Source organism: Lissotriton helveticus, chromosome 5_1 (genome assembly GCF_964261635.1).
Source record: "Lissotriton helveticus chromosome 5_1, aLisHel1.1, whole genome shotgun sequence".
Classification (NCBI taxonomy): domain Eukaryota; kingdom Metazoa; phylum Chordata; class Amphibia; order Caudata; family Salamandridae; genus Lissotriton; species Lissotriton helveticus.
Window position 1 is genome coordinate 933,561,392 of NC_136065.1, and position 25,864 is coordinate 933,587,255.

Genomic DNA, 25,864 nt, shown 5'->3' on the forward strand with positions numbered 1-25,864 from the left:
TAAAAATTGGTTAATTATGCAATACACTATATGTAAAACAAAAAAGAAAAATCAGGAATTCTAGCTCAACGCCTAGTTTCTTCTCTTGTGGGCTGTTCAGCCGTAGGGTGTCTTACCCCTCGACCATACGAAAAGACTCAATTTAAAGTGCGTAATGGACAAGTACTTAGTTCAACTAAGGCTCGCATTAAGTTGGTTGCAAAGTCTGACGCAAAAGAGAGAATCAGAATGCAGTTTCGAGTCAGAGTATGTTATTGCCAGCTTGGTGGTAGACTTTCAGCACAAGTCTTCTCAACAATAAAGCAAACAAAAAAATTATTCTTCTCGGTGAAGCAAAGCAGTGGCTTATAAAGTCAGATGAAGAGAATGCTATGGTGCAGGTCAATAACTAGTACAAATGTGAGCACGGGAGTTGCAGCCTCAATTTTACAAAACGTTTGTACTTCAAGTCTACTCTTAGTAGAAGGCTGCCAGTTTGCTTCCGTTCCTTCGTGTGGTAAACTGCCAGAAGATCCCAAACCCAGTAACAAACGGAAAGGAGCAATACTTCTTAGTTAAGACGCACACTCATCCAAGGTTAATTTAGATTCGTATGGCTTAGTGGTATGACAACCGTGTTCAAATAATTGAAAATGTTATTGTGCAAAAGAAACCTGGGCCATAACAAATGTTCCATGCTGCATTACAAAGGTATCACTTCTATACCTACACCTTTTGATACAGTGTGTACTGACAAATGTCATGGATTGTCTCAAGGAAATACCAGATATCTTTTAGGTCTCAGTACAAAGAGAAATTTAAGTTTATAAGGCAGCCACCCGCAAGAAGCTTACAAATTGTGTGTTTGACAGTCTTCATAAGCAGGTACGGAACAGATACTAACCAATCGATGAGGTATAGAAATCAAGCATTCCTTGTTGCTTTACGCTGTACTCGTCCACTGATGTTTGAATGTTCTTAAAAAGTTTATCCATCTGATCTGCGAAGGACTCCTTTACATGGTCATTGTGTTGATCCACTGCTTTCCTACGATCCAGTTTTGCATGGAGTCCAGACACATCTTCCGTAGTTTGTTGGACAGTACTCAGAAGCTATAATCAGAACAGAAAGGACGACAAACTAAAATGGAAATGTAAACTACAAATTGTTTCTCAAATTATTTGTTGAGTGGAATTAACTAATACTATGAAGCAAACCGTTCACTGCACCACTCACATCAGATGGTAAAGAATGGGTTTGCAATGATTAGCACTAAAATGAATTAATACCCAAGAGTCTAGCACATGGGTGACTAAAGAACATTAACTATTTTATTCAGTAATGAAAGAAGGCTTTCATATAAAGTTGTAGATCAGACCAGTTTGCATTTGATGGGACACTAAGATTTTCTTCAATACATGAAAGCTAGAAGACAGTCTCTGGCAGTACGTTACGGACAATAGCGGCTCTAGTGCTATTCATCTTCCCATTAGTAATATGCTTGGAAAGTCCACTTGATGGCTACAATATGAATTACTTTATCACAAAAAATAAAAAATATTCATTCACTCAACTGCTATCCTTATAACATGCACCGCAACTCAATTGCCTACATGCCTACTTAAAGGAATGGTCCTTTCATGTAGAGCTGGTGCAAAAGCAGATGGCAGTATGTCTGAATGAAAAACTAATAGTATCCAAGTCACTGTACTATAGGTCTTTTAGTCTCTTTCGCCTTGCATGCAACAAAAAGGTCTTGTGGAGAGAGCAGGTGGGCAGTTGTAACAGTTCAGATTTAGGAGAAAGTTAAGTTCTAGTACCAATGTATGTACAGCACCTGCCGAGGGGAGGATGGCAGCATAGTGGTTCTGGAAGGTCAATGATTCTTAAAATTAACTGAGTGTGCCTCCTTCCTAAACAAAGAAAGCTAGGACACGTCCAGAGGCAATCAACTCACTGTCAAAGCAAATTCCAACTTGGAAATCCTATTCATAGCTTCCAAACTGGACCTCAGTTTTGCCTACTGGTTTGAAGACTACCAAATTAACTGGTAGGGAATCCCATTTAGCTGCAGACCTGGATTTGCAATCTTCTGGAATGTCCAGGTAAACAAAACCTCTGCAGATTAAAAACTAAGCCGATTGTGAAGTGGAACCGATCATTGATCCAAAATCAGGAAATATATCTTCATTCATGAAGACTCTCGGACAGACCTGGCAAAATTGTCAAGGAACATTTGCTTGACCCAAAATGGAGCTAAAGGGATCAGGTAACTACTACACCTACTCAACCTGTAGGCTGAGTCACAACAGATGAATGTGCAAGAGTTTGTCTTCGTATCGGATCTCCTACCGATCATTCTCCAGAGATATGCTAGACAGTGAATGTTACCTACACTGGGACCGTCAACTGCAGTTTTGGCTTTGAGAAGTAGGTCTGTATTTTAACTCTTCATATTACCATATGTCGAGGACAGGATAATATGCTGTTGTATGACCTCATCCTTCGGATATAAAAATTCAGTTCCCTGTTATTTAGTGCCACAAGGCATCCAATTGCTCTACAGATGTTCTCCTTTGCAGTTCACCATGCCGACTTGTAGGTATAAATAAGACATTGCTCCCAAGTATATCAATGCATATTGAACAGGTCAAAGTATGCCTCAAACTTCTCAAAAGGTTAACGAAAACTTAAATGATTGTACTTGTGTCAAAGTTCAGGAGAAATGCATCACTTTTCAAATATCAATAGACCGGAATAGAGTACCTGAATGATTCAAGATAAACTGAAATGGATGTTTCAGCAGCACAAGTGTGTTAGTCAGTCAACCAAATGTACCTGCTTAACCACTTCGACGCTAATGACAAAGCCAGCTCGTCATGGGCGTTACCTGCCCTGCGCTCATGACGAGCTGGCTTTGTCACAAACAAGCCATTTACTACTTTTTCAGCGCACAGCAGGTAAACGCGGTAGCGCTGAAGCAGTTAAACTGCAACGCGAGCCAGGAACTTTGCACAATTACATGGGTCTAAATTGAACATAAATTAAGTTAAGTACATGGCGCCGTTCATAATCAATAAAACTTTCGTTAGATGGATGGATGGAGAATTGATAAGGATTAAGCAGCATCTTTACAAAATGATCAAGTGAAATAAAATGAAGCAGAGAAAAGCCAATCTAAAATGGTGAGTTGCAAAGTCCAGGTCTCCATTACACCATAACAAAGTTGAAGTATGCAATTTGAACATTTGAAGGGATAGTGAACAGCTTCTCAACGTGAAATAGTAACATTAACAAACCAAGATACCTTGTTGGCAGTATTATGGAGTTTCTTTTCAGTTGTTTCCAAAGCAGACACCACAAATTCTTCCTCTGCAAGTTGTTGTTTGGACACATGCAAATTTCTTTGAGTGTCTTCAAGTTCTTTCTCCTTAATTTGCAGGACTTCGGAGCACTCTTCCAGCTCCCGTTTATTTTCTGTGAACAGCTCAGTAACCTAAAACGAGCCAAGTAAATGGTTACCTTAGCGATGTTTTTTTCTGTTGTGTTAAAGGCAAGGGCCTCATGAACGACTCTCTATTGTGTGTGAAAGGTTGCTTTTAAATTACCACGTTGCATATGCAGGTTCAAACTTATGCCTAGCAAATGAAAGTAAACGTGGCACAATAACAATCATTAAAGCCCAGGCTATATATTTCTCTATATCTCTACCAAACTATCTCCATGTATAGATTCAGACATACACACCTCCCTACAACAGTGTCAAAGACATCCTTATGACTAGTACAGCTACATTACTGGCACAAACAGAAATAATTTGCTCTTCCAATGATGGTCCAAAGACTGACCAAACATTGGAGAAAATATTTTCCACTGACGCACACACCCTGGTAGTCAAGGGATTAATAGACACCTTCACACATTACAATATTTCAAATTCCAGTTTAAACTATAAACAGTCCAACTGAAGCCACTTCTTACTGTTTCACAGGCTCAAAGGTTCATTTAAAATGTTTGCATCTGGCTGCACAAAAGTAACCAGTTGTACTATTAACTCCCGCACAAGAAAGGGCATCCCAAAAAAACAAATGTCTATCATGCATGTGGATGGCACTGCCAGGTGAGGCAGTGCGATGCAGGAATACCCTGTTGCTGACAATCCCCATGGCTCATCTGGGTGCATGGTCATGCCAGTCATTGAGAAGTACGGGGGCCCCAGGTGTGCTCAGTGTTTAGGCCCAGATCTCTGTACCAGGGTTATTGTTTGACATTGATCAGCGTTCGGCCTAATTGTTCTTTGTTCATTTGACCGCCCTGAGTGGGACAGGTATACCCAGACGTGGGTCCCCTGTTCTCCATACCACTGGAGTCAAGCTAGCCTGGCTGATGAGGGGTGATACCCCAAGACCGGGTACAGAATGCTGGTTTCCAATCCAGATAGGACCTGGCCTGGCAATTCGGGCTGGACTATTTCCATGAGGAACAGGGTCAAGACTGATTTGCATGACTGGTTTTAAACTGGAATGGCATGGGGAGCAAAAAACAATGGATTTAGGCCAAGATTGTCAGTACTGGGGTGAATGTTTGACATTTATTAGCATACCCTCCTTCAATTGTTCTTTATGCACCTTTAGAAAGTTGGCATGTTTATTCCTAAAGCCTCTAGTAGCCCTTTCAGAAAATCCCCAGCTGTCATTTCACAGCCTGCTGGGAGGTGTGAATTGCTATCAGGAAAGGGAACATAAGGCATTTTCACTTAAAAGCCTGACCTAATTGCACGGCCGATGTTTGAGCGAGTGATGGTTTTTGGTTTAGAGAATTTTTGGAAAACACGGCATCAAGTCTCAAACCATCCAAGTTGATTAACTTGAACCAGACACATTAAATAAGAGGTACACAGGTGACAAAGCTATATTGCAACATTCTATTCCTAAGTCTAGCACTTTCTACTCACCCCAGCCCCTCCCATTTGAGAGAACTATCATAGCAAACACCATTGACTCAAGTGAAATGCAGGCCCAGACGAGCAATCCTCAGACTGCACCATAAGATAATGGGCAGAGGGCTCAAGATTATTTAAAAGCCTCAAATAATTTTCAGTTGGTGTGCATTACTAATATGGCATTAATTGGCTACAATGGTTAGAAGAAAATTCAGAAACCAAAATGGCTGTGCTTTTCAACAAAAGCACTTGCTATTCCCGTATATCTAAAGGAGCATGACATAGAACACCTTAGGTAAAAAATCAAAATTAAATAAAGGACCACATTCTTGCAGACTACATAGACACTTAAGACCTTAGGAATGTGTGAGAAAAAAAGGAATAAAAATGTCCCCTTGTCCATTCCAGAGCAATGTGATTTACCATTCTGCACATGCAGAATGCGCTAGACCCAACAAAGAGGTAGTCTAGCATCTTTTATGTGACACAGACCTCCGAAAAAGGCATATTTCCCATGTGAGAATTAGGACATTCTATCTGGACAACCGCAACAAACAAACGTTTTGTTACCATTGTTTGATCAATGTACAAGCAATTCAAGGTCGCAGAATGCCTACTTACTCTTTTTATTTCTTCTTCCATGGCCGATATTTTCTCAACATATTCAGCAATTTGCTCCTCTTGACAGGAAAGTTTTCCAAACATTGCCCTGAAAAAGAGTATTAGTGTGTTAAACTCAAGTCTTCTACATTCCAGATTAAATCACGCCAAAATACAAAGAGGGTGCCAGTTTCAGTAGTTTGCTGAATGTACACAAGGAAGCAGGTTGACATAGGTTCATGTTGTGAGGAGTGGGGAGGTTGCAAGACACAAGCTAGAAAAACAAAAAAACAATAGGAGGTAAAGGCCAGGAGTTGTTTATAGAGCTAGACTGAGGAATTACGAGAAATCAGTAGTACTGCAAGCCCATAGGATGGTAGTTTTATTAGTAGCAGATCATGGTCATGTTTAAACTGCATGATACATATTCAAATATTTCCCAAGAGACTGGAGCAAACTAGCATGTTTTCAGACAGCTGGATAAAGAGCACAAAGCAATACTTTGAGGACCATACCCAGATCTGGAACCCAAAATGATGTTCATGTTACAGACTGGTACACAAATTCATTAGGTTACATATTTTAAGAACGTAAATGTAATAAGTGGGATGATAAAGAAACCAATGTCAAAAGGGATTACAAATTAAATAGAGGTTTAAAAAAAGCAATCTTAGCAAGATGAGCTTAGAATATTACAGGTTGCCCAGAAGGATATCCCAGCATAAGCACCCAATATACTAGGGAGCGTCATGTGTTCGATTAGCCTAGCAAATCAAATGAATCCCAAAGGAGCGGTATGGCAAGATAAGGGTCCTCCTAAAACTGGGGAATCCACAGTAAAACATCTTTACAAGTAGAATTCCCATGTCTGGGGGCGTGGCTTGGAGCTCGGCGAACATGACCGCACTGTAGTGCTGCTCCGCCAGCCATTGCTAAACATACGCTAATATCCTTGCCCTTACGCCCTTTGGAGTGAGGGTGCATCCATCAGAGAGCTTCGCTGAAGCCCAGAGATCGTGGGGACGACGTTCGGAGCAGTTGGCAGACACGCGTGGGCACTCACCGCTGGCCGGGATTGCAAGCACCTGGAGTGAGCCTAAAATGGCGGGGGACCCAGAGCGCCGTGCGACTGGCTCCAGAGGAGACAACTGGCGGAACTAACGATCCGGACTGACCGCACAACCGGAGGTAGCGATATTGTGTTCTTCTGCGACCGACAGCGCCGAACCGAAGACAGAAAAGCAACGGGGCTCGTGAGACGGTGTGGCGGAGCTCCGGTGGGCGCAGACAGAGCAGGCCTTCTGGACTCTGCACTACGCGAGGCCCCGGCTTGGCTGGTGGCGACAGGCCGAAATAGGACGTGCAGACCAAAGAAGTTACAGTGCCGACATACTGGGGGAGCCAGTCCACTATGCCGCTGGAGGTAGTCGATCGGACTACATGAAGGCTCTCCTCGGTACAGGGACGAACTGAGGCGCATGGGGACCACGGCACACTGGAGCTGGACTGGAAGATCGGGACCGTTGCACTAGCGGCGCCATTAACACCAGAGCCTGTCGACGGAAGAACTGCATGCCACGGGGGTCATAGAGATATCAGCGCTTGAGGCCCACACCGTCGCCCCTACGGTGAGGCATGGACACTGATAGTGGAGGCGACGCCAGCCCGGGCCGAACGGCATCTCCGGTTTCGTGACACGCGAGGCCCCGGCTTGGAAGACGGTTGCAGGCCGTGGCCGGCTGTGGAGACCTCAACACGCACAGGTACGCCGCATTGGCGGGATGGGATGCCGCTAACTACATAATTGTTATGTTATTTAAAATTTGTAAAGCGCACATACGCCCAAAAGCTTCTTGGCGCTGAAGAGAGGATAAAAAAACATAACAGAAAGATACCAAAAAGAGTCACTATTTCAAATAGGCCTGTGTAAAGAGAAAAGTCTTGAATGCCTTTCTAAAGACAAGGATGTCCTTACTCTGTCTCAAAGCATCATCAAGGAGTTCGCCCAACCCACCAGCGAGTCTACCGACATCCCTCCCTCACAAGACCTCTGCGACAAACTCAGCATCTTTTTCCACCACAAAATCAAGAGCATCTACGACAACTTCGACGAAGACAACCAACACACTGAACCCTCACCAACCACCCCCGACACCCGGAAACCAGCGATTGATGACTGCACAGCCCTCACCACCGAAGACACACTGAAGACAATGAAGTCAATCTACTCAGGGGCCCCCACGGACCCCTGCCCCCACCACATCTTCAACAGAGCCGCCAACACCATCGCACCCATGCTCCGCCAAACCATCAACCGCTCCCTGGCGACCGCCTCATTCCCCGACGACTGGAAACACGCCGAGGTCAACCCCCTCCTAAAGAAACCCTCAGCGGACCCCACCGACCTCAAAAACTACAGACCCATCTCCCTGCTCCCGTTCCCAGCGAAAGTCATCGAGAAAGCCATCAACAGCCAACTCGCCACATTCATTGAAGAACACAACATCCTAGACTCCTCCCAATCCGGCTTCAGAAAAAACCACAGTACGGAAACCGCCCTCCTCGCCGCAACAGACGACATCCGCACCTTACTGGACAAAGGAGAAACAGTAGCCCTCATCCTCCTCGACCTATCAGCGGCGTTCGACACAGTCTCCCACCGCACCCTAATACGCAGACTCTACGATGCAGGAATCCAGGACAAGGCCCTCGACTGGATCTGCTCCTTCCTCTCCAGCAGGACGCAGCGGGTCAGACTCCCCCCTTTCCTCTCGGACCCCACACCTATCACCTGCGGAGTCCCCCAGGGCTCCTCCCTCAGCCCGACGCTCTTCAACGTCTACATGGCTCCACTTGCCCCCATCGTCAGAACCTACGGACTCAACATCGTGTCATATGCAGACGACACTCAGCTCATCCTCTCCCTATCCAACGAGCCCAACACCGCCAGACGCAACTTTCGAGAAGGCATGGAAGCCGTCACCAAATGGATGAAAAACAGCTGCCTACAACTAAACACCAACAAAACAGAAGTACTCATCATGGGCCCAAACCCCGACGCCTGGAGTGACACCTGGTGGCCCACAGCCCTCGGAAACCCGCCAACCCCCACAGACCACGCACGCAACCTGGGAATCATCCTGGACTCCGAGCTCAAAATGGACCGCCAGATCAACTCTGTCTCATCTTCCTGCTTCCACACCCTCCGCCTCCTTCGTAAGACCTTCAAATGGATCCCCCTCGAACACCGAAAGACAGTCACTCACGCCCTGGTCACCAGCAGACTCGACTACGGCAACGCACTCTACGCCGGAATAAACAAAAACCTCATCCGCAAGCTACAGAACATCCAGAACGCCGCCGCAAGACTGGTCCTCAACCTGCCAAAACAATGCCACATCTCCCAGCACCTGCGCACACTCCACTGGCTCCCCGTCGAGGCGAGAATCACCTTTAAGATGCTCACCCACGCACACAAGGCCCTCCACGGCACCGGACCAGCATACCTGAACAGCCGACTCAAATTCCACGCACCCCAAAGGACCCTACGATCAGCCCAGCTTTCCTACGCTGTGGTCCCCCGCACCAGAAAGACCAGATCGGGAGGCCGCTCCTTCTCCTTCCTCGCGGCCAAGGCATGGAACGCCCTTCCGCTCCACCTCAGACAGACAACATCGCTCCCCATCTTCGCCAGAAACCTCAAAACCTGGCTCTTCGACAGACCCCCTCCTTGATGGAATGGAACCTGCACCCCCCCAACTCCCCCCCCCCCACCCCTAGCGCCTTGAGACCCTTACGGGTGAGTAGTCGCCCTTTAACAAACTCCTGATTGATTGATGGAAAGTCAGAGGGAGGGAGTTCCACAAAGAGGCAGCTAAAAAGTGAAAACAGCTACCTCCCTGTAGTTTTTTCTTGAATCGGGGTACCTCAAGTAGATCTTTATGAGCTGATCCCAAACTGCGTGAGGGACTATATCTCCCGATGAGTTGTCTGAAAAACATTGGGCCCTTGCCCTGCAAGGCCTTAAAGATAATACAACCCGCTTTGAATGTGGCTCTCTGGGCCATGGGCAGCCAGTGTAAATTCTCTAGTCCTGATTTAATTGATTCCCATTTAGGTACCTTGCAGATCAGTCTGGCAGCTTGATTCTGCAGGTATTGCAGTCTTCTAAGTTGACCAATCGGTAAACCCAGATAGAGACTGTTTGAAAAATCAATATGGGAAAGAACTAGGGCATTGACTACCTGAATTAAGGCCGAGTCGGTAAGAAAATGTGCGATTTTTCTTATTTTCCATAGTTGAAAAAATCCAGAAGAAACCACGGTTCCGATCTGAGATTTTAGGGCAAGGTCCTCGTTGATGGTCACTCCCAAACTCTTTACTGTTTGAGATTTTTTTGGGGGAAGACCAATGTTAGAAGGCCAAAAATGTGGGCTCCAACTAATCTCGCTCTTCCCAGGCAAGATCAGTTCGGTTTTCCCCGGATTTAATTTACGATGGTTTGAGGACATCCAATTATGAATGAAGGTCATGGTTGCCTAAAATTCTCTGCAGCATTGGTTGAGTTTAGTACAAAAACCAACTGCAGATCGTCTGCATAATTATATACAGTTACTTTATGCTCTCTTAAAGAGAACAAAAGAGGCCGCATATATAAATTAAATAATAAAGGGGACAAGGAGGATCCTTGAGGAACCCCACAGAGGGAATTATTTTTAGGGGCTGTAAAAGATCCTAGCCGAACCGACTGGGTGCGATCGGATATGAAAGATTTAAGCCAGGCCAAAGCCGAATCTCGGAGGCCAGCCTGTTCGACACGGTTGACCAGAATGGTATAGTCAACCGTGTCGAACGCTGCAGACAGATCCAAAAGCACCAAGGCTTGATGTAAATTTTTGTCGGCATTAGACCTTAAGGTGTTCTGAACGGCCAATATTACTGCCTCGGTGGAATGACCAGGCCGAAAACCTGCCTGGTTGGGTTGTAGATAACCAGAGTCTTCAACAAAATTTGAGAGGCTATTGGTGACATGAGCCTCCAAGATCTTAGATAGATATGGCAAAAGTGATATAGGCCGATAATTAGTAAGGTCTGAGGGATCAATACCTGATTTTTTTGTGAGGGGAATCAATAGGGCCTGCTTGAAACTGTTTGGGACTATCCCAGATGTAAGAGAGTTGTTAAGCAGTGGAATCATGCTGTCGGGAATTGCCCGACCAATTTCTCTCATTATTTGGGTGGGGGCAAACGTCCTCAGGAGATCCAGATTTGACTCTAGTCAGTAAATCTAAAAAAAAATGTTTATCAATTAAAGGAAAAGAGTGTAATGTTAGAGGATTAAAGAAAATATCATCCAAAGGGGCGCAAGTTGGAAGTTTGGATATATTTTGTTTAAATCAATAATATCTTTTCACTAAAGAAATCATTCAAAGAGTTACAGAGTATTTGTGAGGGAACTACAGGGGGAGAGGTTCTATCATCATTACATAATTCAGTCACAATCCTGAAAATTTCTTTCGACTTATTAGTAGAATTTATGATTTTTGTACAGAAATAAGCAGTCTTGTGATTATGTATAGTTTTTTGATAAGCTTTCCTAGTTAGGCAATAAGCGGCCCTTGCTTGAGGGCAATAGTTAGTTCGCCAAATTCTCTCTTGTTGCCTCACTTCCAGTTTTAATTTTTTTAGCTCCGGCGTAAACCATTTATGTGCGTCTACGCCACGCGAGTTGCAAAAGTGAGTGAGAGGAGCACAAATATTAATGGCAGTGGTTAGCCATTCTTTAAGCCGATGGTTGGCTAACTCCACATTAGAACTCTGTAAAGGTAAAGAGGTCATTAAGAATTTTTAAAAAGCTGACATATCCATAGAAGTCCACTTTCGAGTGGTATTACTGGTTTGCAGCTTAAATTGAATAATTTTATCGACACAAAAAGAGAAACTAATACTAAAATGGTCAGACCAGCTGCAAGGTTTAATATCAATAGAGTATTCTGGTAAATTCAAAGACCAGATTTGGTCGAGGCTATGGCCCCTCTGATGAGTTTTAGTATCAATGTGTTGTATCAAATTAATATCATTCAGAAGGTCCTTCATCTCGGCTGCTTGAGGGTCTAATGATATGTTGTCAAACCAAAAGTTTAAATCCCCTACCAAAAGTAGTTTAGAATTGTTTGTAGCCAGCATAGCCAGTTGCTCAGCTAAAATGGAAGGAAATGTGGCCATAGTTTGAGGTGGACGGTATAATAAGACCACTACCAATGTACCATTAGCAGTGTCTAATTTAGCAACTATATTTACTACATTGGATAAAAGTAAAGAGGATAATTGTCTAAGTTGATGTTTTTTGTTAACAATAATGGCTACTCCTCCCCCCACTTTACCTGCCGGACGAATTGCTGACAGAATGTAATAGTCAGCAGGTAGAGCTGCCGGGGATCCATTGCAATACTCGCTTGGCACAAGCACGGGCCAGGGACTGCGGAGTTCGAACAGCCCGACAGGTTGGGACTTTGCTGGACACAACGCTGAGCTGGTGCACATGTGGCCGAATATGCGCTGGGGCCAGAGTGGGTTGCTATACACACTGCACTATATATGCAGCAAGCACGGATACGGCTGGGACCCCCATATCAGAACTGCACACGCCACGCGGTAGGTGGAGGACGACTTTCAGGCGAGCTGCGGGGCTGGACACCAGATTTAGCCATCGGGGGAGGACTGCGGTGGTGAGAGCTGGCTGCACGGCGCAATCGAAGATAACTGCGGATACCCCCGGGTCGGAGAGTGCTAGCTGGTGGCAGCTGGGGGGTGCGGTAGGGCTGGTTGACGCGCAGCCTGCTACTCCTGGGGGCGAATTCTGAGGTTACGACGGACGTGCCACATCTGCGTGGCCCACCCCTCGATGAACATCAGTAAGACCTTTGGTGTGGCTGGAGCCCAGGGAGCGGGTGGTGCTGTGAGTGACTGCTGGTGCTGAATAAGGAGTGAAACCACATTCTCTTACAAGCGCACTGTTGACACTGGTTCATCATGGGGAAACCCGACAAGTCCCAGCCTAAACTCACCTTTGAGCTGCGGAAAGCGGGACGGACTTCGGCGTCAGACACGGACCACGATACTGACGCAGCACCCCCTTCTGCTCTTGAGCGGACCCTGGCAGCTATTCAAAACAGTTTGCAAACCATTGATGGCAAAATTGAAGTCCTCACTGGCAGAATGGACCAGTTCTCATCGAAACTTGATAAACATACGGCCCGGTTGAATGAGGCTGAGCAGCGCATATCTGATGTTGAGGATGGCATACAACAAATCGCCGACAAAACAGGGGAATTTGCCAAACTGCTGGAAGTCATACAGGCAGGGAGTGAGGACAGCAAAGCGAGATCCCGCAGGAATAACATCCGCCTACTAGGACTACCAGAATCCACAAACGTGGGAAAGATGAAGGATTACGTTGAGACCTTGCTTCTGGAAATATGCGGTAAAGATGTACTCTCCCCCTTGTTTGCTGTGGAACGAGCGCATAGATCGTTGGCGGCCGCCCAGACCTATAGTGGCCAGACTGCTGAATTTCCGTGACAGAGACACAGTACTGCGCATTGCTCGACAAAAGGAAACCATCAATCATCAAGGAAATACGCTGTCATTTTACCCAGACTTTACCCCCACGGTTCAGGCGGTGCGCAAGGAGTTTCAAAATGTCAAGAAGATCCTACAGAAAGAACATATCCCGTATGCAATGCTTTATCCTGCTAAACTGCGCATTGGAACGTATGAGAAGGGGTAAATCGGCACGACTCCCAAGCAAGCTATGGACCATACAAAAGTACTACTGCGCCAGCAAAAGGACTCCGCCACCTCCCCAACTTCAGACATTGACAAATGACAAGCCAAGAGAGCACGCTGGTTGGGTAAAATTTGAGGCTTCCGATGTGGAGCTCCGAACGGCTTAAACAGGTATGACCCCCGAGATATAATCAGGGGCGGGCACACAGCTGCAGAGGTGAATGCTGCCCGGCACGGATGAGGGGGTGCGGGGCTAGAAAACAGATGCAATGGCTCCCCTCCAAACAGATATCTGGGAGTGGTGGTAGCCGCCAGGCCCCCGATGGGTGATCCCTCAACCTGACTTTGGGAAAACGGGAATATTGGTAGACGGGATGTTTCATGGGGTATATGTCTTTGGCGATTGGGGCATGCTGAAGTGGGTGGTGGGAGGGGGGGGTGGGAGTTCTGTTGTCCTGTTGGACCAAGGGCAGATAGTCTTCGACTCTACCTATGTTGGAAACAGGTTGGATTTATGCACACACACACACGAACATTGAGTGCAGTCGTGATAACATACCGCTGATACCGCCGTGATGGGAACGCCTCATAAGGCCATCTCTTGGAATGTGCGAGGGCTTAATACACCACAGAAGATCAGACAGGTACTGGCGCACTTGGATCGACACAATGTCACACTAGCACCACTGCAGGAAACCCACCTCACTAGGACGTCTGAAGATAACGTAGCTAGGAAATGGGCGACATACAGGCTTGCCTCTTCTTATTCCTCATATGCACGTGGGGTGTTAAGAAAGGAGTAAACTTTACACTGCTAGACTCGGCCACAGATGAGGTTGGAAGATGGGCGATGGTATTGGGTAAATTGGGTCATGTACAATTAACGATTGTAAACTTTTATGGACCAGTAGTAGATGACACCACAGCTTACGAACAATTATACAAAACATTACGCACATGGCCTGATACAGCGATAATATGGGGGGGAGATTTGAACACACATTTAGACCCAAAAATGGACAAGTCCAATCCGCAGGGGGCCCGGATGGTCAAAGTAGCTACGAGTATCACAAATGCGATGTTGGAATTTGGATTGATAGATGCATGGAGACACAGACATACGCAGGCAGACACTAGCAGGCACGCACATCACACCAGCGACGAACGGATGGTCGCAGCTGGATTACTGGCTGATAAGTGATGTAGTTAACGGCTGGGTGACTGAGGTGCAGATACTACCGAGAACACTGTCGGATCACAATCCGATATTACTGGCATTCACACTTCCTATGAATCACAGACCGCCATTCACGTGGCGATTTCGAGCAGAGGCACTTTAGGACTCCACATATGCGGAGGCGATCAGGGTGGCTATAGAACAGTTTTTTTAGGGGGTTCTTTATTGGCACAGTGGCGGGCATATTAAAAGACATTCGGAATAGATTACACACATTAGAAGGCAAACTGAGAGGGCTTGAGACTCAATATGACTGGACACACGATAAGGAGTCGCTGGCGCACATACGCGAACTTGTGCATGAATATAATGAACTGGCTGACTCGGAAATTAAATATGTATCTAAAAGGCAGGTTGCTAGACGTTATGGAGAGGGGGGGAGGCCGAGTCGATCGCTAGCGGCTAAATTGACTTGCAGGGCTATGCAACCCCCCGTAGATAGTATAGTTGATAGTACGGATGGGGCACATCACACATCCAAGGAAATATTGGAGCAATTCCGTACATTCTACAGCACACTATACACCTCTGGGGGAGATACGGACAGCCAGGAGCTGAATAAGTATTTGGATGATATCGCATGTGCCTGGCTGTCTGACGCCCACAGGAAATATCTTAGCTTACCAATAGACATAGAAGACGTAGAGACGGCTATTAACTCACTTCCGAATGGGAAGGCACCAGGGCCTGACGGACTAACAGCAGAATTTTACAAGGCATTTGCTAAGATCCTTGCCCCCCACATATTAGAGATGTATGCAGAGGCGTATGAGACAGGCAAGCTCCCGCCGTCTTTGCGTCAGGCTATGATCATAACGCTACTAAAAAAGGACAAACCCCCGGAGGACTGTGAATCATGCCGCCCCCTGTCCCTCATTAACCTTGATGCGAAAATACTAGCAAAGATACTGGCTACTAGGCTACAGCCGTTAATGCCCCTCCTAGTGCTGCCGTATCAGTCCGGGTTTATCACGGATCAGTCCACGGCTATGAACTTGCGGACCATCTTTTCGATGTTACATGTCTTTCATCCGGATACACAGGCGATCGCGGTGTTACTTGACGCCACGTAGGCGTTCGACTCCATAGAGTGGAGTTATATGGTACAGATACTATTTAGAATGGGGTTCCCCACTATGTTTGTGAATTGGGTTAAACTGCTATACACTGAGCCCACTGCTAGAGTGCGCATAGGTGGGGACACATCGGACACATTGCGAATAGAACGGGGCACACGCCAGGGGTACCCGTTATCCCCGTTGCTGTTTGCCATTGTGCTGGAACCGCTAGCGTGCAAGATCCGGCAACTTCATAAAGCTGCGGCACTGAACTTTAGCAACAGGCCGGTAGTGATTTCGCTTTACGCGGATGATATGGTGCTGTACATCCGTGAGCCGAACTCAAATCTAGCTCCTCTACTGCGTGAATACGTGAAGTTTAGTCTATATTCTGGGCTTCACATAAACTGGAAGAAATCGGTGATGATTCCATTAACGGCAACCACCAAGGCTCCGACTATGGAGTACCCATTGTTCTGGTCTGCGGAGCCAGTTAAGTATCTGGGTGTATGGGTACACAGAGACCCGACAGTGGTCATTGCAGAAAACTATGGGACAGCATACGCAGCCTTGGTTGCTCAAGTGGACAAGTGGGTGAGTCTGCCATTATCTCTAGCGGACCGGATAGCTGTCATAAAGATGGTGATCCTGCCTAAATTTTTGTACTTGTTTAGCAATGTCCCGATATCCCCGACAATGCACTTTTTCAAAACAGTCCAAACACAACTATTAAGGCTGGTATGGGGCGCGAAACAACCAAGAATTAGCTGGCACACGCTCACACTTCCGTTCGAGAAAGGGGGTTTCAAGGCGCCCGACTTGTATATGTACTACTTATGCTGTCAAGCTCAATATGCCTATTACTGGTTTAAACATCATGCATTCATGCCACACGTAGCGGTGGAGCAAGGAGATACGGACCCGGTACCACTGAAGGGCATTATAACACATTTTAATAGACACACACCGAGAGAGGAGATTAACACAATTGATGTGACCACTGCGGCGTGGCAGGCGATTGGACGTAAGACTCAAAAACTGCCTCTAAACGCTCCTATGTTGCCTATAAGGGGTCCATCAAGGCTCTCAATGAAGTTGGGATAGTGAATATGGGAGATCTACATGTGTAAGGGACGTACATGTCTGGGGAGGAACTATCATATATCGTGAATCCGACACTGCTGTTCAATTTCACTTGTTATAGGTTGCGACGGGCAGTACGAGATCACTATACCACTATTCCGCTATAACCTGACATTTCTCTGCCACTCCAGTTGCTTATCACGGCCCCTACGAAAAAGAAAATGGTCACCAAACTGTACAAAGCGATACAAGCGGACATGACGCACACTGAGGACACTAGTTTGGTGAGATGGAACAAACTGTTAGGATTCTCCACTGGCGGCAGCAGAATGGGAGCAAATCTGCTAGATTACCGGGCGGTTGACTCCAAATAGCAATTTAAGGATCATACACTTAAAGTTTCTACACCAGACATACCAAACCCCCCACAGGCTTTGGAGAATGGGATTACGTGAGGAGGGCACGTGTAAAAGATGCGGACTAGGCCCTGCAGGCTTTCTGCACTTGGCTTGGGAGTGTGGACATGTACATTCATACTGGGAAGTTATTATGGCCTGCATAGCGAAGATGACGGGGATAGAACTGCCGAATACTCCGGAGCTGTGTCTACTGGGGCATGCCCCGAAACTGAAGGATATCACGGGTAGACTGATACAAGTGGCCCTACTGTTAGCGAAGAGGCGTACCTTGTTCACCTGGGATAGTAAACAACACCCTAAAGTCGAGGTGTGGCTGAAAGATATGGTTTACTGTAGGGACCAACTAGAAATTTATGCAGAAGAGCTACCTACTAAGTCTAAACCCAGAGACATTTGGGCCCCTTTGCGAGAATACCTGCTAGTCTGCAGTGAAGGCCAATCTGAGAGTGGTTGACGGGCTGGTGTGGGATAGAGGGAGGAAGACATTGTGACGTCCGTACGGGTGCTAGTGTAGAGTCGACTCCAACAGTACGATCAGCGAGAAGGTGTAAAAAAGTGTGAGCAAGTGTGAACTGTACTGCATTGGTCGTGTCGGACCTGATGTTGCCTATTAGTTTTTTTTGTGTTCGAGTTCTGGTTTACTATTGGTTATATTAGACATATGCTTAGTAACTTGCAATACAATTGCCATGAAACTGTTATATGATGCATATTCACTGCAGGTTTAGCCCGTACTAGTTCCTACTGCCAGCCTGCATACGGAAATTCTACACAGGGCGGGAGATACTAGATGAAGTGACTTTCCTTTGACTGAGGAGAATGACCCATGCATGGACTATCAATAAAAGCCTCTTGTGGGGTTCGCAGACTGTTAAATGTACAGCGGCCAGCCCAGAGTGGTTGTAGGCGGCTTGCTGTGTAAACTTTCAAGGTGGAACTAACTATGTTATGTTATACATTGCCTCTGACTGCATTCAATGATTGCCGGCCACTAGATGGTTGTAGGCGCCAAGATGTGATATATGCAAATATCAATAAAGGTGTTAAAAAAAGTAGAATTCCCATGTCTGCTCATGCCAATTTATTTACAACCAAATCCTTAATTAGTAGTGGGTTATGGAAGTCCTGAAAATTTGATGCTACACAGTAGCAGGATTTTGGTTCAAATTTCCTCGTATAATTCGGCTTAATTGGTAAGGGATTTTTTAGGTCTCGGCCTGCCAATGCGCTTGCGCATTGCTGGCGGAGATTATAGTAAGGGCAAAAGAACATTCTACCAACGGCGGATTTGCCACAGTTCATGTGTCTATGCGCGTGCACAAACCAGCTAAGTCACAAACCACCATTTGTCTGTGCCTCATCACACTTCAAAGGCTGCCGCTCCCAGCGTGCACATCGCACTCTCCTACTTCACCTCCCACCGCCGCTCTTCCCATTCACGCGCTCTGCAGGTCACTATTCGCCAGCATGCCGCCGTTAGCACTTTCATCCCTATCACTCCCCCCTCTCCTACTTCCCCTCCTACCTCCCAAACAGCATCGAGCCGCGAAGACTGTCACACGCTGCTACTACTATGTGCATTTTCTATCCTACTCCATTCCTTGTTTTCATTCATAGAAGCAGCATGAACCATGGGGCTGAAACACATGCAATGTTGTAAAAATAATTGTAATACTGCTTTGAAGTTTACATTTTTTACCACAGCCTTCTTCCTCCCTCTGTCTCTGCCGCCCTGTTTGCTGCCAACCTCGTCTCCTCTCTGTCGCTTTAGGTACTTCCTCCCTCCCCCTTTGCTGTCCGTTTTCTCTCGCTCCTATCTCTTCTCTCCCGGTCCTCTCCTCATTGTTTTAAAGCCCCCCTTTCCTGCACCCTTCTTATTCCTTACAAGTTCACCCGCACCCCCAACCTCTTCTGCAGCCTGTCCCACACTCCTATGCTGCGGTCTGCACCCCCCTTCAACCCTCTGCTGTTGCAGCCTGTGCCTTCTTTCTCTGTCGCCTGTTCCCCGCCCCCTTTTCAGCAGCCTGCACCACTCTGCACTCCTGTTTCTGCAGGTTGTACCCCCGTTGTACTCTTCCTGTGCCGCCCACGCCCTCCTTGTTTCCACAGTGGTTCTTTTCTTTCCTCGTTACATGCCAGCACCTTTTAATAAATCAGCTTGAGGTGTGCGCCGCACAAAAACAAAGGCCTATAAATTACTCCATTCACAGGGCTTTAAGTGGGATGAAAAAACTGGGGGGTGTCTCTCAATGTGGCGTGGTCTATATAATTAAAGGCGTGGCTTAAAACACCTAAGCTAAAACCCGTTCTTAGCATAGTGTGCTGCCCGACTTTTTTTGCTGTTTCTGTCATTGCACCCAGAAATGTAATACAGCAAGTAATATTATACCTAACAGCCAGGACTATTGGCTGTGTCAATGGTTGTTACGACGGCCCTGTGAACGCACGTGCCCTTGTGCCGCGATTGCTTTCCACCCTTGACATGGGCTCCCCTCCCCCAACGCTCACCGCCACAACCCCAGCCTGCTACTGCAATTGCATGCCCCGACACTAACGATCAGTGCGGCAGGGTAAAGCGCGCTATCGGTTTCCGTGACTTTGCTGCAGATTAGAGTATTCTTCATGAACAAAACATGCATTAAATAGATGCCATTGCCATCAAATAAACCATACATTTCTCAAACACACAGCAGAATTACTGGCCACTGGGTCATGAGGCACGGATCTTTGGAGAACTCAGTCTATGAAAGTGACATTCGTCGTAGTGCCCTTTTGTGTGTTTCTATCTGTATACCTGTGCTCTCTCCACAGTTGTCTTGTGTGGCTACTTCATATTCTCTTCTTACTTAATTCCCTCGTCTCCTAATGCTTTACATCAAACGCCATTTTGTACATGTATATTTTTTCCCACCAAGTCTATTCACAGTTTTGCCCTGTTCGGTTAGTGAGTCCGACACTAGCCAATCTTGTTTTTTGTTTTGTAGTTTTTATAAAGCACAAATGCGACCTACAGGTTTAGGATTGCTTTACATGAGCACCAGTTATATAAGAACAGATTCATATTTATGTAGGGAGCTCTGACCAGTCCGCCACATCCTCTCCAAATGAATCTTTTGTACCACTACTGCAATAGCGTGCTGCACACCTCCACGTTGGTATCTACTGCAGGTAAAAGTTGGACGGGGTCAGATTGGGCCCTTTAGTGAATTACATACCTAAAACAGTAGACTTTTCTTCAAACAACCGGGGGCAGTTTTGAACATGTTTGAGACTGCATGCATGTATGCTTGCTGCAGCCAATGATTGTGGTAATATCAGGGGAAACAGCCTTTATAACGAAGGGTGATCAACGAGATGCCTTTACAATGAAGGCATTACGACAATGTCTTCATGATACTTGTTTTTAACATGCTTTCAGTTTAGGCAGTTTCGGTGCTAAAATGTACTTTCAGCTGTGTACTTCTAGCAATGACCTACTTCATGATTTCGGACCAGTAATGTGAGTGAGACATCCTGTCCAAAATAAACATGCACACCCTCAGCGAATGACTGCAGCAGCAGTTGGATGGTGACGGCCGGTTTGGCTTGGAGGCGAGTGTAAAGTAGTAGCCCCACGCTACTTTCACCACTCTTATCCCCCTACTATCACTAGCCGCTCACAGCTCTTCCACACTAGCAGTTCCACAATACCCACAACAGCCATATACCTCACAAACTAGCAGTCTTACACTACCAACAACACTTCACTTGCACACTCCTCATAGAGATGCAGTCTCCCACAAACAGCACTCTCACACCTTCACACTACGTACAACACTTGCACACCCTTCATAGACAAACAGTCTCACACGCCTCCCAAACTGACAGTCCTGCACTACCGGAAGCACTCTCACACCACTAACATCCTCTCACTCCCCTCACATGCTGGAAGTCAGACAGAACTAGAAACACTGTCACACCCCTCGCAGACCAGCAGCGAAGCCAACAGGTCCGGCACAGGCACTGTATCTAAAGCGCCACCCTCAGGTCGGTATTCCTAATGCCTCAGTATGGTAAAGCACTGACACAAACTACGCAGAATGCACATTGGCGCAGTTTGTAAAGCGCTAATATTACCCACGAGCCAGAATGAAAACACACTCCCGTCTGACCCGTGGTCCCCAGCTTGTGGTTGCTGTGATACTTTTCAGTTTTTTGCACCGCACGGCGGATTGTCTTATGTCACGGGCTGGTTATACTTAATGCAATTTTATATAGCGCGAACATTACCTGAAGGCGTCAACACCACAGACAGACCACCACACCGTCAGTGCACTTTTTCACCAGGCACAGACACCATCAGTCGTCAGTGCGCGCTTTCATCGGGCACAAACACCACCAGCCGTCAGTGCAAGCTTCCACCAGGCACACACCACCAGCCGTCAGTGCACGCTTTCACCAGGCACACACACACCACCAGCCGTCAGTGCACGCTTCCACCAGGCTCACACACACCACCAGCTGTCAGTGCACGCTTCCAGCAGGCACACACACCACCAACCATCAGTGCACAATTTCTACAGGCACACACACCACCAGCCATCAGTGCACACATCATTTGTTATCGCATCCACAATTAACTATTGTAGTAATCACAGTATGGCGCACTTTACTTTTTAACATATTCATCTAAAGCGCAGCATACCACCATTGCTACAAAAAGACATACTTTTTTTTGGCCTAAAATTTATAGACTTTTGTTGCAGTTGCAGTTGGTGTTGCAATATTTAGCAATGCCAATAGCTCAAAAGTTATTATCCCGAGACCTATTGCATTGTAAATGCTTGTATTAAGAGTTTATTCAGGTTTTTGTTTCGCAGAGTTGTACAGAACAAATTATCAGTGTACCTCACACAAGGATGAAAAGCTTAACTGCCAATTAGCGAGTCCATGAGAAATTAAAGGAGGAGAGCTGATAGTAAACAAGTTAACAAATCCTGTCCTGGTATATGATACACTATTTAAAAGAATTCCTCTCAATCTGGACTTTGCAAAACATCTAAAACGCACACCGCACACACACAAGAACCACTGGTAGGAGATATTTTGATTAACCACCAAGCACACCACCCCAGCTTAGTATGGCGTATTTCATGCACACCCCCAACATCAAACCTAGTTCAAAATATGGTACACCGTTAACAAACTCCCAGGCCCTCTCGTTTATTGAATCTGCTGTTCGTCATTCCAAAAAGGAGATACATAAAAATAAGAAACGTATACTTACTCATAGTTCTCGGATGAAATGTACACTCCATTTTTCTCTCTTGCAGCAGCAAGGTCGCGTTTCAGACGTTCAATCTCTTCAGTGTATTCCTAAAACATTACATTAATGAGCCTGGGGATGTACAAAGTCATTCATAGTGCATTCGTGCAGCAAATTACATAGACATTTTAAAAGGCACTTGATGCAAAAGGAATTAAACTACAACAAGGAGCAAATAGGTTAAATAAAACACTAATCAAATTTAGCCGATTCAGTTGAAACATATACAAAGACTTCTACGGGAAGAGAGGGTTAAAGAAGCCAATCACTAGCTAAATTGGCTCCAACGCAAATCTAAGTAAGAACTTCTGCGCCCGTCACCCTCTAAAAAGGGCTCATAGCCAGCTGAAGTCACTACCTTAAATGGAAACTAATGGTACTTTGGCAGGGACATAGGCAATCAATCTAGTACAAAATCGTGTAATAATAAATAAAGTAAAAAATCCTTATGGGGGGAGGGGGTGGAACTATCTACTTAATAGTTTATTTTATCCCTGGAATAAACCTAATAAAAAATAGTTGTCATAACTCATTATCTACTTGAAGTCCCTTCTTAAGAGTCTGGTCATCTGTAAAGAAAAACGCTATACAATGCCCTCTTCTTACAGAGTCACCAAATTCGATCAGTGTATGCTCCATTATACATCAAGGAGGTAACTACTTGTGAAACACGCATCAGTATTGAGCTGCACACCTATGCACTAGTGTCCAGCATTGAGGATTTTATTCACATTACAGAAAACAGGCAAATTAGTTTTTGCAACAATCCTGTAACACAACAGAAAAGAGGGATATGACTGAAAACTGAAGACTTACCTTAATTAAAGCTCTCTTGGTAAGTTTCTGGTTGACTTCAGGTTTATTCATGATATTCTTTGCTCTGTAGGCATAGTCCAGGGTACTCAAAGTTTCCTGGTGAAAAAAGGAATATGGGCTATGTAAATTCAAGATTGTTCAACACATTTAATATGGATAATCATGAGAGTTTTTGGAAGTCAAAGATTGAAAGAGCCTAAAACCACTCTATAGATTTTCCAATGTAGTCAACTCAACATTTTCTGAATGTTCATCCCAGACTATTCCTCTTTTGCTGGGCCCTAATTTATTGCTGGTTTTTAGACTGCTGTAGCGTAAAACCTGCAGTGAAACCTATCAAAAGGGTTAGTTTAGCAGGTCAAAATCTCCTTTTTAAATTATAGTAAGTCACCTCTCTGTAAGCCATGTAGTCCGTAAGGTAGAGTGCATGTATTTAAAAGTGGGATATGTAGAAAAGTAATGTTTCCAAGCCCCTAGCGTAAACAGACACAAAGCCATTTTCATAGTGCCACGTCTAGCTGTACTATGCAGGAAACCAGAATACAGATTAAAATAGTAATACTGCAATTTCCTAAATGGGACAAGCTATAAAAATAATGAAATTACCATTTTTAAAGCAACTGGGCTGACCTATGTGGGCAGAGATTACTTTTCTGAACTGCACAGAATATGCGGGGATGAAATGCTGAGGCACCATATTGTCAAATTGGCAAGTTTTTTGAGCCGCATGTAAAACTTGCAACACACTTGAAAGGGAGAAAACAGGATGCTAAAACAATTATGGTGGTTCCCCTGTATGGTTACTGAGAGAGTCCGCTTTTGTCCTTCCGGACCCCAGTCTTTGGTTTGTTGTGGGTACGGTGCCTGCCTCAAACTGGATTTTAGTGTTGGATGTGGTGTTTTCCTTATGACACCGCCTCACCCACCCACCCCCTCCCTCCCTCAGAGCCCCAATTTATTGTTTCCTAAGACTGTCAACATCATGAAAATGCCATGACCATGCATTTTGGGCCTGCATGTAATATGCAACCAGGAACTAGTGGAAAAGTGTGTAGGGATGACAAGTTCCCAGGAACTTTTACCCCAGAGGTTAGGGGGTGCCAAAGAGTCAGCCCCATCCACTGCATGGGCCAGGTATATGTGTGACACCTCTTTCCCTCCCTTCTGAACACTATCCGGGCCTGCAGAAGATCAATGACATGCTGCCTGTGATATGAGCCACATGTGACACTTTGGGCACATTTAAAAGGGAGAGAAAACGATGCCAATACGATTCAAGATTATCCACCTTCTGGTTGCTTGAGGAACTTACTTTTGTCCTACCACACTTGTCTTTGGGTGTGTTGTGGCTATAGTGCCTGCCCTAATTTGGATTTTAATGTTAATATTGGAGAACACTAGGGATATCATTGCACATTCCCCACACTCGGTCATCAGACACCAAGTTGAGTGTGGCTGAAGACTTTCACCATCTTCAATTTGTCCCGACATTGCATTTTGGGCTTGTTTGCAGTAAGGCAAACCGGAACTTCCGCAAAAGTAGATAGGTCATGGTCTGGGAACGCCAAGCGTCAGCTGGCTGACGACCTGTGTGGTTACAGGGATAAAATAAGCACAGCAGGCCAGTGGCAAACGGACCTGGCCGGTTGTTAGGCTATGCCTGTTACCCTGTGAGCGTAAGTGCCTCTGAGGAGGTACAGGGGTTATAGAGGAGTAGTACTGTGGTTGGGTGGGACTGAAAGACAAAAAGGTGTCAAATTGGACAGCAAAGAACCTAGTTGGTGTAGTGGGCTTGCACTCCATTGTGGTCAGCCTGCAATTGCACCTACGTCCCAGTCTACCTCGACACAGACTATCATTGGCGCTTTATGCTTTTTTGGCGCGATTTCAACTTCATTTTTCTGATAGGACTTGGAATTTATATTGTTTGACATTTTGACTTATTACTGCTTAGGTCCTGCATTAATACTTTACACATTGCCATAAGTTAAGCATGTCTTGTGTGTGCTATAGCTAGCACAGAACAGAGCTTAGGTTGATTTAGAGAGTTGGAGGGTTCAACTTGACATGGGCAGTGTTTATTCCTTAAAGTGGGTAGTCATTCACATCATGTAATAATCCAATTTCTGAAAAAACAAGCAATAGAAAAGAAAACAGGCAGAGGGCCATAATACACTGGTGAAGAAATGGGGTGTATTATACAGTGTGGTAAGTGCAACCTCCTCATGTAATCTACTTCCCAACCCCTTTAGGATCCTTAGGTTTTGTCTATCAACCCCTCAGCTCATTTCACAGAGTAACAAGTGTAAAGCATTTATACAGCACCAACAGAATTGAAGAAGAAATTGAAACACTTAAAGCGACACCAATTTATATAAACTATACTATTTTTATAAGAATCATACACTAGAAAGAAAAAGGTCCACAGAATGGTTCAGGATATAGGATTTTACAAGCAATAATAAATCAGTGCTGGCTGGATGATGGGGAGAACTGGGAGAAATGACTACTGAGGGGGGAAGCGTAGCTGGACAGGCTCCAAACGACGTTCGAGGGTTCACGGTACTGTGTCGCCTGACGTGTGGGTGTGCCGCGCGACGGTGCTCTTAATCAAGCATGTACGGCTGGCAAGCATAT

At 45.6% G+C, this 25,864-nt stretch overlaps 1 protein-coding gene across 1 annotated transcript in view; it reads right to left on the minus strand.

Moving 5' to 3' along the window:
- The window catches only part of KIF11 (kinesin family member 11), a 246,006-nt gene that overhangs the window by 149,458 nt on the left and 70,684 nt on the right, over nt 1–25,864 (minus strand). Inside the window, exons 10-14 of the mRNA XM_078643407.1 lie at nt 23,228–23,323; nt 22,373–22,461; nt 5,543–5,630; nt 3,287–3,475; nt 884–1,091 (exon numbers count right to left, since the gene is read on the minus strand). Coding sequence (XP_078499533.1) covers nt 884–1,091; nt 3,287–3,475; nt 5,543–5,630; nt 22,373–22,461; nt 23,228–23,323 — 670 coding nt within the window. The remainder of the gene's footprint in view (nt 1–883; nt 1,092–3,286; nt 3,476–5,542; nt 5,631–22,372; nt 22,462–23,227; nt 23,324–25,864) is intronic.